Source organism: Ascaphus truei, chromosome 2, assembly GCF_040206685.1.
Source record: "Ascaphus truei isolate aAscTru1 chromosome 2, aAscTru1.hap1, whole genome shotgun sequence".
Classification (NCBI taxonomy): domain Eukaryota; kingdom Metazoa; phylum Chordata; class Amphibia; order Anura; family Ascaphidae; genus Ascaphus; species Ascaphus truei.
In genome coordinates, this window is record NC_134484.1 from 451,463,994 (window position 1) to 451,477,761 (window position 13,768).

General features: G+C 43.6%; 1 protein-coding gene across 1 annotated transcript in view; it reads right to left on the reverse strand.

Annotated features, from left to right (window-relative positions):
* VILL (villin like) overlaps positions 1-13,768 on the reverse strand; it is an 85,693-nt gene that overhangs the window by 26,044 nt on the left and 45,881 nt on the right. The window contains exons 4-7 of the mRNA XM_075587945.1: positions 8,751-8,947; positions 7,524-7,632; positions 4,308-4,418; positions 2,288-2,487 (exon numbers count right to left, since the gene is read on the reverse strand). Coding sequence (XP_075444060.1) covers positions 2,288-2,487; positions 4,308-4,418; positions 7,524-7,632; positions 8,751-8,947 — 617 coding nt within the window. The remainder of the gene's footprint in view (positions 1-2,287; positions 2,488-4,307; positions 4,419-7,523; positions 7,633-8,750; positions 8,948-13,768) is intronic.

Genomic DNA, 13,768 nt, shown 5'->3' on the forward strand with positions numbered 1-13,768 from the left:
ATACTGTAGACCTGGAGATAATGAATCTGGCCATCATAGCCCTAACAACTGTCAAAATCCAGAGACCCATATGTGTGAGATTTGGGGGCTCTGTCACTCCTTAAAATGTAAAAGATTCTGGCAGGGATGGGGTTACATTTTACTGGAATAATGGCCTTTAAAACAGGGTATGATCTTATTGAGGCACAAACCAATGTGTTTGTTTAATGTATGTATGTATATCTTTGTGTATACAGTATAGCGTCAACAGTGTACTCAGCACATTACCAAGCATCAATACCGTACAGAAACTTATAATACAATAAGTGCAAACAAAATCAGACAGTAGGAAAGGAAATCGCTGCCCCGGAGAGCTTACAATCTAAGTGGAATGTTGGGAGAGTTAGAGACAGCAGGTGGGGGAATTAGTGCAGTCGATGGCAGTGCTTGGCCACAATGGTTGGTAGGAGCGACGGTGGATGTAGGTTTAATCCTAACCTTCTGCCACCTCTTATTGGTTACCTTTACTTGAACGTATCCCTCATTGGGGGGAGTCACTAACCTCCCAAAAATGTTTATCACACCGCAATCCCGCGTTCATTTCCATTCAAGTCAATGGCAGTCAAAGCCGAGATTACGGCACAATTACCCGTATGGGAGGTTAGTGAATCCCGGCAATTGTTTCCGAGTTTGTTTAGTATTTTGGAGCCTTTAGTTTTGGTGACCTTGGTGCCCCGGTACTCTGTAATCATTGGGTGGCACCGGGCTCATCCCTTTTATGCATATGCAAAAGGTCAAAGATACAGTTATAAAATCCTAAAAGAACAGCGGAAATGAAAATAAGTAAGTAAACAAAAAGTAAATAATCGTGCATGAAACAGAATTCTCTCCCCTTGATATCACACATCTAATCTGACGGGGTATGTCAGAAAGTTGAAAGCCAAACTCCAAGAAGTTCGAGTTTCACAAACCAGCCTGTGGACCTAAACGGTTCTACAACTTGCCACTGTATTTGTCTTAATAAGAATTATACCGCAACATATACACTGGCGACACACTTTATTCGAGCTCGGCTAGTCCCACGAATTCAGGTATACCCGGGTGTATTGAGGTTTGTGACTGTTTTCTGCCCGAGTGCATTGAGGTATTTTCAGGCAGGGATTGAAGCATTTATTCCCGCTGGCTGCAATACTGCACAGTATATATATATATACTGCATTACAATTCATGAATTTATGCCGTCTGGTAGACACGCGAAGCATTGCAGCCTATTAAATCCTAATCATTATCATTTAACAGATCAGCCGCCCATCAGCCAGGCATGAACCCAGGCTGGGAAGGCAAACGCAACGGGGCTTGTCAGAGGTGAGGAGCGGCGCATTCCAGGTATCTGCCAGGTACATACCGGGTATTTGCTCGAATAAAGTGTGTCTGTGCAGTACTGTGATAACCACTTCTTTTTTTTTAAAGAATTCAGGAGATTTACTTTCTTTATTTGAGAATGAGAGCCATGTTTTTCTGGACAGATTGATTTAAGTAAAATATTGTCTACCTGCTTAGTTGACGGTGAGATTAGTTTTATCCCATTATAGGGCAGGTCCTCTAAGCTGCGAGGCTGCCGATCCGTGCGACCTGACATTGACATCTAAAGGGGCTTCCGTGTTAGACCACGTGGAGAGGCGATCTCGGAGCTTATAGACTATATGAGTAAAATGTTACGTGTTGCCACGTTTAAAGCCCACCCCCACAAACCTATGAAAACACAAAAACTTGGGGGGATTCCAGGAATGTACAAAAAAAAAGTAAGACATGGGTCATGCTTAATGGGTCAAAAGATGGGTCATGCTTAATGGGTCAAAAGATGGGTCATGCTTAATGGGTCAAAAGATGGGTCATGCTTAATTAGGGGCGCTATTCCATAAGACATTTGCCAGTACTGGAAGACCCATTCAGACCCACTGGGCCAGAACGTGTAGTGCCGTGCAAAAAAAAAAAAGGCTTATGGAATAGCACCATTTAGTATATATGTGGCACTGTGTTTTGGGGTTTTATCTCCAGTAGTGCTGGAGAAACCAGCAAAAATATAACACAGTAATGAACTTCAGACCTACCTGGCACTGCAGGGGTTAATAAACCAAGTCCCCCCCATTTAATTCTGTAGAGATATCTGAGGCTTTGATGTATCCTTGTACAAGTCATACCACTAAATTATGCAAATAAACGGACTGTATCCCATTGTCCCAGTTACATTAACAACTCAAACACAGGTTTACGGTCTCGCATTACATGCAGGTGTTGGCTGACTTACTGGTACAGCCTGATGTTTGCTTTCTGTTGCTCATCTGCCTTTTCATCCGGCACAGCCTCTTTCAGCTGCCCGGTCCTCGTTCCCAGCACCGCCGTCATTATTTGCATCAGATCAGGGGAATCCTCCTCGTGGTCTATGATGCCGATCTGCGCTCTTCCACCCCTTTCATCGTCCCTTATGCTCTGAGCCAAAGAACAGCCCTGAAGAAGGACACATCATTATTACTACGATGAAACTAACACAGCGCTGTGGATAGAATGTTACCGGCCCTGGGATTTGCCGACGCCAAACCGTTAGCAATTTCACGTTTGCGGCCGCACGTAGCCCGAAGGGATAGAGTGGTTTGCCTCGCATAACGAGAGCGCCTCAAATTGGCTTCTCCAGTTCAGCATAAAAGCAAATAAAGAAGCAGAGATGCCCAGCCCCTTCAAGCACCCTACGATGCGGAGCGGTCACTTTCGTGCTACGTCATTCCGGTGACGTCAATAGAAAGAGGGAACCCTCCGCTGATATTGTGCTTGCGACCTGAAAAAAGGAGTGCTGTACAACCTACGTCCTTAGGGCACTGAAGGGGACTCCAGTATTTACGTTTTTGGGGTCAAAAAAATTACTTTTTTAAAAAACTGATTTTTTTTTTAATCGGGCAGAATCTATTGAAGTCAATGAGACTGATTCTAAGTTAAGGAGACTCAATAGAAATCAGTGTTTACTCTCTGACCTGAAGGAAGGTACACTCCACGTTCACTGAAATCATGTATGTTCATACTTACCTATTTATAACTATTGAAGGAGAAATACATAGAAAACACCTGCATGTAACAGAATATAGAGTAAGTGAGGCCTCTTTGATTTAAATGAGTACTTGGAAGGCTAAGCAGCAGTTCCACCCCAAATGAAGCATTGTTTTGACCTTATATGACTGAGAGGGTCCCCACAGAGATGATATTTGGGCCTTAGAGCTCATTTGTAACTTTTGCTAGTAAAACAAAGGGGCCTATTCTATAATCCTCGATAACCCACTTATCGAGGCCTTTTCGGCCAAAATGCCACCTGTTATTCTATAATCCTCGATAAGTGTGCGATAAAGGCATAAATCGTCCATTTTTGCAGCCGTCAAAAACAAACCGCCGGTTGAGCGGCGATAAGCCACTTATCGGCAGGTTCTGAAACTCGTGCAATTCTCGTATCCTCGATTAGTTTATCGAGGCTAATTGCGGCTCTAGAACGGCAAGTTTCTCCCAAAATCCTCACGCCAGGGAAAGTTGGCGTGAGGCTGGGGAGAACCTGCAGAGAAGGCGGCGAGAGAGGCCTTAGAAAAAAAAAAGCCTTTTTCCTGCCTCGGATTGATGTCGGGAGTCGCCGGAGCTGATATCCATTAATATCAACACCGGAGACCCCCGGCATGGATCCCATGCAATAAAAATGCATTTACAGGCAACTTCATTACCTTAGCGGCTGACCACTAAGGCAATGAAAGGGTTAACTACCAGTTCCATGGTTATTGTGGGTAGCGGGGGTGGGTGAATGTGGGATTTGGCCCTTGGTGGGTGTTTAGGCCTATATATATAGGCACTGTATATTGCTGTTTTAACTGTGCTGTCGGGATTCCATCCCTGAGATGGCTACATGAAGTAATGGGCTTTGAAACGGGCTTTGTGTATTCTGTTTCAGCAGAAATCTTGGGGCGTAGGTGTGTGCCTGGTGGGGGCGGGGAAGGGAGTAGGTTTGGGCCTGGTGGGGGGCACCAGGTATGGGCCTGAGGGGAAGAAGGCGGTATGAGCCTTCTATGAGCCTGGGTAAAGGTAGTTCCAAAGCAGAGGAAAAAGACCAGAGGAGGGCACAGGACCAGATGGGCCCTGCAAAAGGCCCAGCTGAAGGAAGAAATGGGCCCGCCCAGTTGCTGTCATTGCAGGAAGTAAGGACCAACTTCCTGTCCAGGCCAGCGGGGGGCCCGGGACATTTGTATTGGCTTTCCGCCACCTGTCGGAGGCCCTGCATATATGTTTTATTAATTACTGACCTTTATTCTTTCAGATTTGTTACTGTCTGGTCCATTCCACTGAATGATCACTTTCCCGAGATCAAGAAGGAAGACATCTCCCCTGTTGAAGCTGTTCCAAGACAAGTCCACCTGTGATGGAGTGGGAATCGGGGACAAAACCTGGTCATTTCAAGTCTCATTACTCTTTCATTTTTTCTGTTTCTCCCTCAACCCAAGTGCAAGTCAATGCATTTCCCATTCCCATTTAGGCGTATATTTATTTAACCTCTTCATTGCCCAAGGGGCATTCAATGTATTAAAATGAAAGAGGAGTTAAGTCAAAAGCCCCAAAGCACAGTTCCATAGTTCGGCATACACTTGCCATGCAATAGGGTGACAGCACTCAGAAATGTAACACCTTTTCTTTTACTATTTATACTTGTGCTTTAGTAATTCAAGATACAGTATGTAACCCATTAAATAGAGGCTTAAAAAGCCCAATGCCCCAAAACAACTCCCAATAACATGGTCTGACATTCACTTTTTTAGTCTGTGGGGCGGTTACACTATATTAGTTACTTGTGGCTACCAATGTTTTGAGGCAGATCACCTTGGAGCTTAAACCGCAAAAGCCACTCTTTTGGAAGGGTCGTGGCTCAGTGAGTAAAGACACTGATTGACACTGAGTTTGAAGCAGGGGATCCTGGTTCAATTCCTGGCGTCGGCTCCTTGTGACCGTGGGCTAGTCACTTTATCTCCCTGTGCCTCAGGCACCAAAAACATAGATTGTAAGCTCCACGGGGCAGGGATCTGAGCTGCAAAAATGTCTCTGTAAAGCGCTACGTAAAACTAGCGGCGCTGTACAAGAACATGTTGTGACAATTTTCAATTTAGCCCAGTATCCGAAGAGGAGATTACACAAGCGCTCCTCAAATTAAAACTAAGCAGCCAATGTGGACCTGACTTACTACAAGCTAGGTTCCTACGACTTGGTGCCCCAGCCATTGCCAAACCAATTGCTTCCATAGTCAACTCTATCCTGTCTGTAGGCCATATCCCTAAGACCTGGAAAACTGCCAGAGTTGTCCCAATCTTCAAAAGTGGGGACAAAAACACTGTCTCAAACTATAGGCCAATTTGAGGCCAATCCTATCCAAAGTCATGGAAAAATGTGTCCACTCCCAATTAAGCGATTAATATACTAAGACAAATTTCCCTAGCCAATTCCAATCTGGTTTTCACCCCAAACACTCTACCGTAACTACCCTGCTAAAAGTTTGTAATGAAATCCAGTGTGGAAGGGAACGGGGTCAACTCACTGGGGCAATATTTCTAGATTTTGCAAAGGCTTTTGATACTGTTGATCATGCTATCCTGCTTAACAAACTCCAGAGCTCTGGAATAGGGCAGCATGCTTTAAACTGGTTTCAGTCCTACCTATCAGGTATATCCCAACATGTGTCTATCTCAGGCTCTAACTCCAACCCCCTGGATATCACCTGTGGCATCCCGCAAGGCTCTGTTCTGGGGCCCCTACCCTTCTCAGTGTTTATCAATGATCTTCCCACAGCTTGCAAGGAAGCTTCAATACACATGTATGCAGATGACACAATCCTATATGCGCACAGCCATAGCCTCTCTGACCTTGAACACATACTTCAATCTGACTTTTTGAGACTCGAAAACTGGATTTCACAAAACAAACTGTAACAATGGTATTTGGGACCAAGACTAAATTTTTAAAGCTTCCAGTGACTGAGCTCCAGATCAGAACCAACGCTAACACCACCCTAACTCCTGTAACTAGTTTTAAATACCTAGGCATATGGTTTGACTCCCACTTAACATTCAGAATGCATATTGATACCCTGACATCCAAAACCTATGCCAAACTAGGTGTACTTTAAAGGAACAAATCCTCCCTAAGCCTGCTGGTCAGAAAGCGTATCGCACAGCAGATGCTAATGCCAATTATCGACTATGGAGACATAGTATATGGCTCAGCACCCCAAACCCACCTTAGCAAACTTGACACCATCTACAATTCAATTTGTCGTTTCGTTCTCCAATGCAACTACAACACACATCACTACGAAATGCTCAAAAAACTAGATTGTCATCACTTGAGTCTAGGCGCAAAGTTCACCTTTCCTGTCTTGCCTTCAAATACTTTGTGGGCAAGCTACCCATCTATCTGAACAAGCTCCTCACCCCTACCACACGCAGCACGTATCATCTGAGATCTGACTCCAAAAGACTGTTCATGGTCCCAAGGCTCAACAAAGTATCCGGCCGCCCCTCCTTCTCTTACCGTGCACCTCACAACTGGAACAACCTACCAGAGACTCTCACATCCACCACCAGTTTAAGTTCTTTCAAAACTAAGGTTGTCTCACATTTCAATCTGGTCTGTAACTGTTACATAAGCCTATAATATACATCTTCTCTAACTGTGCATGCAACGTATTGTATATAATGTATACCCTGTTCATTTATGTAACTGTATTTGTAACCATGTATTATTTGTCATTAACTATGTCCAGAACATACTTGAAAACGAGAGGTAACTCTCAATGTATTACTTCCTGGTAAAACATTTTATAAATAAATATTATTATTATTATATGTGCCAGACTCTGAACGGCTGTTCTATGTGCAGTGACAGTGAGAAACACTGCACCTGCACTGATACATGGACTGTGCATCAGAAATTTGCTTGGCGTGACACATTCTTGTATCAAAGGAAAGAATAAAACGAAAAATCCCCCCCGGGACATCTAGTATCTGTACATACTGCTGGGGATTTTAAAGGCCTTATATTGGAAAGGGCAATTCAAAAGCTGCAGCGATTAATATATATCGCAGAGCAATGTGTTGCAAGCCCCTCTGGCAGTGAACGGGTTAACCTATCAAGAGCCCTTATGTGATTTCAGGTTACCTCATGGGGGATAATGATTGTTTTTCCAGGGGCTGATCAGGTAGAATGAAACGGAAGTGGAAACCCTGCACCTCCCTTTCCGTCAGCCGGGGGGCAGCGGTGGTGCCCGACCTCCGGCACTGCAAAGGTTAATGACCTTCTCTCTATACGTATTGCTCCAAAACAGAATAGTAGTGTATGCTGGGCAACATAAAGGCAACGTATAGGCAACGTATAGGCTATGTAAAGGGATCGTTTGTACAAAGAGAATATCATTGCGACGGCTAACCTGCCAGGGCTGCGTTATTTACAGACTGCTGCACGTGTTATACACGTACCTCTGTGGCTGAGACGTGTTTCCTCCCTTTCACGTGAAGCAGGCGGCGGATGTTGTACATGTTCGTCTCCACGTGTTTGAATCCTGAGGCGACTCCCCCCTTCTTGTAGCTGCAGTATTGGGTGGAAGGGATACACAGAAATGACACTGGGGTGGAAAAAGTATAAATTTGACAGGGCAAGAGATAGAATCGTTTGCTGACACGTTTTTCTGCGGCTCTTTCTTAAGGGTTGTTTTGTGTTTTCTACAAGATCATTTTAATGTTCTAAAAAGCACAATCTTAAACATAATAGTAATGCACTTTAAAGCTGCAGACCAAGCTATATCCTACATGTGCGATTTTTTAAATAAATCAATTATGTACTATTAGAAAATACTTGTGGCATTTAAAAAAATTTTTTTAAACAACTCTGAATGACATTTTTTATGTAGTATAATGTAACAAGCATTTTTTGTATGTATTTATAGCATTGTGTTTCTATAGCAGCCATTTACAAAATCACATCCCCTTCCTCTTCAAAAACAGGCTCTGGCACACCCCTTTTTTTAGCCCTGCCCTCTCTCTAGCAGTGCACCAATTGTATCTAGCGACTGCCTGGTCACATGATCTTCCCCACAGAACTTTGCATCTTTGGTCCTTTTCTGCTGAACTGACAGCCATTTAGTTACCCCCCAACCGAATCTTTGCTGATCGATCACAGGAGAACGGATCGATCGGCAACTTGACTAATTACTTATCATTGTGTGGATTGTATTGATGCACATATTAAAGGGGGAAAATGCTTTTTAAACGCATTCAAATGGTATTAAGAGTTTAATACAATAAAAAAGTTACTATTATCTAACACTAGAGAACCGATTTATTAAAACATATATATATATATAAATATAATTACACATGTGTTGCTGCTTTAATGGGGAGCACAACCCTGTACATACAGTATATCTGATATCAGCCCACTCAGAGATGGGATTTGTTCTTTTGGACTTTTTAGCGTGACCTGGTTGTACAACAATGATATCAATGTTATTCAATAGAGTGAGTCATGTACATTTTCCAATGAATCATCCTCCACTCCAGTGAATGAAAGTGGCTACATCGTTAACTGTGCATTGCCCTCTCCTCGCTATATTGCATAGGGAGGATGGTGAGTCTATCGGCAGATAGCAGATAATGCGCACTGGCTGCAGTTTCAGTTCAATAGAACACAATGTGCACATCGCTTACATGACGCCGCTCTTGAAGTAACTTTTAAAGGTTGCGGATTCGTAGCCCTGCACCTCCCGATGTTGGATCGGACTGCCCCCAAACGCCTCATCTAGCTGGCAGGTGTAGAGGGCGGCGGCGCCCTGCTCATCCTGAGAGGCGTCCTTTCCTATCCAGTAGTGCAGATCAGTGGTGAAGCCGCTGGGAGTCTGCTTGTTCTGTGAAAGATAAAGGAGTGTTTACAGGCGCATCTCACATTGCAACACTCTCCTCCTCACTGACTTCTAAGGCCTCGGCCAAGGTTCTTGCTGGTGTGCGGAGGCACGCTGAGGCTCAGGGAAAGTGGCTCCTTTCCCTGGCCAGACAGCGTGCCGTCCTGGGGCGCGTCGGTGGGCGGGGCCAGTGACGTCACAGAGCTGGTTCGCCCTCATTGGCGAACCGCTCACGTGACCGGCCCTGCACTCCGGCAAGCGCTTGATTTGAACATTTCCCTAAGACCTACGCTTCCGCGCGCTTGCGGAAGCGTAGGCGAGCCCCTACTAAAGCCGCTCTCATTGCGGCTGTAGGGGCTCAGTGGTAAGTACCAGCACGCCTCAATGCCCGAGGCCTTACACATAGCGGGACCACTGTATGTATTATACATAATCTGCATGCTGGCTGCTGAGCAGTTTGAGAATGCCGTGTTTGATTCGAACAGCGAGTCGAATTTCGGATCGAATTTTTGCAATCCAGTGAAATTCGAACCCAGACCAAGAGAAGCTCATTCTCGGATTAGTTTTTCGGTTGTTTTCTTTTCTTTCATTTTTTTGGTGTCGTGGAATGGTCAAACATTTCAAGGGGGGGGGGGTTAATTGATTTTTTTTGCAAACTGTTGGAAGTTGGAAAAAGCTTCCACAATAATAATAACAATAATAATAATAACAATAATAATAATAATAATAATCCAAAACCAGTTTAGTTTTGGCAAAACTAAAACCTGAAATATTTTCGGAACCCCCTCCCCGCCCGTTCCGTCACCAGTGACGGAAGGGATCATGTGACCGATCCTCAAAGTGGTCACGTGATGGGAGGGCTAGCGGGGCCGTGGCTGTCTGGCCCCTCGGATCTTTCTGGTCACTCCTCCACCTCCTTATTTACAGCTCTCCATGCCCAGGCCGAACAGCTGCTCCTATTCACTTCCTCTGTAAGGTCTCTCAGCTACTGGCGGCCTTTTGCTGCCACTCCTGATGCTGCTCTGATACTACACAAGGGAAAACGCGGGCACACTGCAGAACCACACAAATAACTTAACATCAGCCGATGCTCCAATCCACAAGGGCACCCCAGGTCCCAAAAGATCAGCAATGAAGAAAGTAAGATGGGCACACGGACGTGCTAATAATCATTTACCTTGATAAAGGCTGTTCTACGTTGGAGTTCTTGGCACAATAAATGAATGATTATTAGCAAGTCCATATGCCCATTTTACGTTCATCTTCATTGCTACTCTGATACTAGACATATCGAAAAGCATCCAAGCTGCCATCTTCATGCCAACGAGCTTCTACATGCGATCCAAACGACTTCTCCCACTGTCTGTTTACACTCCCCTTTCCTTGTAGATTGCAAGCTCTTTGGCACAGGGTCCTCCTTACTACTGTACCAGTGTATGTGAATGTGCTATTTTATTATCTTGTCTCACAAGCACCATTCTACTGCGCTCTGGTATATGCTGGCGGGTTATACAAAAAAATGCTGAAAACAAAAATAATTAGCAAACAGGAAAACAATTGTGTCTCTCGCTATTTATGTTGTCATTATTTTACATTTTTCTGTTGTATTATTTCAGTTTCCTAATTGTTTTTTATTTTATACCTCTTTTCTTTCTTTTTTAATTGTATTTGTGCATTTTCCTGATTATTTTGTGCATTCCCCCCCACATAATTTAGAGAAAATCCCAAACCAGAATAAAAAATAAAATAAAAAAATGAGAACAACAAAAACACATCCAAAACCAAAAGATGGAAGTTTTTTTTAAGAACCAACACATGAGTGAAAGTGCCCACCATAAATAGAGATGGTCCCTTGGCCTGCTGTTCTGGTTTTAAGGCTATCTAAAGCAAGGACTGATTAAGCCACCTGTGCTGAAGCAGGGATATCCTGAAAACCTGACCTCTTGGGGGGAGGAGGGAGGAGGGGGGTTCTGGAGTTGAGTACCCCTGTCTTAAGTGTTTGGGTATGGTATTTGGTACTGGAATGTAAGGTCTGGGTAGGTTCTGATTTCACACGCCCAGCTTTTCCTATCTCCTAAACAAAGTCAATGCCGCAGTCTCATACCACTGCTAGGAATATAAACTCCTACACCAATACACACAATAAAGCAATCCAGGTCATACAGTAAACGTTAACTCCGCCGGTGTGTTTTACTGTGTATCATTCATGGAAAGGAAATGGCAGGCTTCTTTAAATAGCCAACGGCCCCACACCCCTGAAATGATGAATCAGCTCTCTGCTATGGTCTGAGGTGTGGGTATCTCCCAATGCGAAGCCTGTGGATCATTGTCCTCACAGGTATCTTACTAATGTAACACAGCAGGTGTGTCTTCTAGTGAATAAGCAACTAGAAATAATAGCTGCAGGGAATCCCTTCACAGTTATTACTTATTGTCCTGTATACATTGATATACCATATACTGCACTAGAGTGTGTGTGTGTGTGTGTGTGTGTGTGTGTGTGTGTGTGTGTGTGTGTGTGTGTGTGTGTGTGTGTGTGTGTGTGTGTGTGTGTGTATATATATAGTATAGCAAAACACACAAAATCCACGGGGAGCATGGGGAGGAAACAAAAATAAATTTAAGTGCAGCAAAAATGACAATGTGAAAAAAGCCTTCAATTGACTACTTACAAGATGTAAGAGTCAAAAAGGCAGGGTTGACTCAAACGGTCAGAGGTAAGTGGATGATGCAGTTGTCATCAAAGTGGATCAGGTCCCCAGGATCACGTACCCCAATGTAGAGAGAAAAACTGGCATAGCGCAGATCTCTCAAGATAAAAATAGCTTTATAACAATAAAATACAATAAAAAACAATAAAACAATAAAAAACAGGCATATCACACTGCATTAGTGTAGGAAGATTTTAGCCAGCTGGCTCACCGTCCCACAACGTTCCCCCACTCCTCCGCCTCAGCCTCCGGTCAGCTGTTTAGACTGCTCCGACTGGCGTGTGACGTCACTTCCGGTTTCGCCGCTCGGTGAGGGCTGGATCCTCCTGCAACTCCCCTGCTGTATGCTCCTCTCTGAATAAGACTCCCACTGTACGCGTTTCGAAAGCGACTGCTTTCTTCCTCAGGACGGGACGGTGAGCCAGCTGGCTAAAATCTTCCTACACTAATGCAGTGTGATATGCCCGTTTTTTATTGTTAGAATGTGAGTATAATATTTTATTGTTATAAAGCTATTTTTATCTTGAGTGATCTGCGCTATGCCAGTTTTTCTCTCTACATTGGGGTACGTGATCCTGGGGACCTGATCCACTTTGATGACAACTGCATCATCCACTTACCTCTGACCGTTTGAGTCAACCCTGCCTTTTTGACTCTTACATCTTGTAAGTAGTCAATTCATTAGAGCCAAGTCAATTGAAGGCTTTTTTCACATTGTCATTTTTGCTGCACTTAAATTTATTTTTGTTTCCTCCCCATGCTCCCCGTGGATTTTGTGTGTTTTGCTGTTACTGTGGGGGAAGAGTGAAGACTACCCCTTCCAGTGGGTTCCAGAGCAGGGGGTGAAACTGTATTTACTTAAATCACATTTTTCACTTATTTAAGTTTTTGATTAGTCACTTATTATTCGTGTCCACTTTTTATTTGTTTGTGCCTGTGTTCACTTTACCACTATATGTTGTATATACACACATATACATACACAGTATGTAATATATGTAATTTTTTGCAAACCTTTACCACTCTCTGGGCCTATTCACTAAACTCTGATATTGTCAATTCAAAGACAGTAGTCAATTTAACGTAATAAAAATCTGACACTTTTTCTGCATTTGTTCAATATTAAATGATGATTTGCTTGCACTTTTCGCCTGATGATTGCAATAGATTCGCGTTTACCGCGACCATATTTTCAAAAGGCGTTGATTTTTCTTTCCTTATATCTGTGGCTTTACATTATACTGTTATGGAGGTTTTCGTGCTCCTGCTTTTGTTCTAGGTATTAACTAAATAATAAATACATTTGTATATTTCTCGGGTAACTCAGGTGTGAGTACAGTCCCCATGTGGAGTACAGGTTCATCTATATCAGGGGTGCAAAACTCCAGTCCTCAAGGGCCACTAACAGGCCAGGTTTTAAGACTATCCCTGCTTCAGCACAGGTGGCTCAATCAGTGGCTCAGTTATTTTGATTGAGGACTGGAGTTATGTACCCCATATCTATATGAAGTCAATGGGTCCTTTACTACATTGCTCTCCGCGCCCTGCCTCTGCCTCTCCCTGCCTCTGCCTCGCCCAGTTCTTGTCTTTGCCTCTAGCATGTAACACTAGAAGGGCAGTGACAGAAACGGATTGCTTCCTCCATGTGTGTTCCTTGTGCAAATGAAGACATCATAGATCCTGCATTGTAAGCTGGTGATTCACTAAGCTCTGATAAGGCCACGGCAGCTAATGCTGGATCAAACTCTGATTCCCCTTATCGGAGCTCAGTAAATCCCGGCCTAAGAGCTCAGTGACGATAGTTTATATAAACAGATATACAGTATCACTCACGTGGAACCTAATGTCTGGGGTAAGTGGGATTTGTGCTAAACGTTAACAAATACATCATTCTGTTTATGTACAAAATCTGCCTCTCTGATTTACATAAAATTGGGTACATCTATCAAGGGATTTTATGTTTAATGCACCTAGTGTATTACAGTATATTATATTTCCCTGTAATGTCTATTTTGTAAAGTGCGGTGTACATTTCTGGTGCGATGTAAAAATATATATACTGTACATCTCACCCATGGTCATCAAATTCAGCCCAGTTATTTGCAGTCAAAAAGGT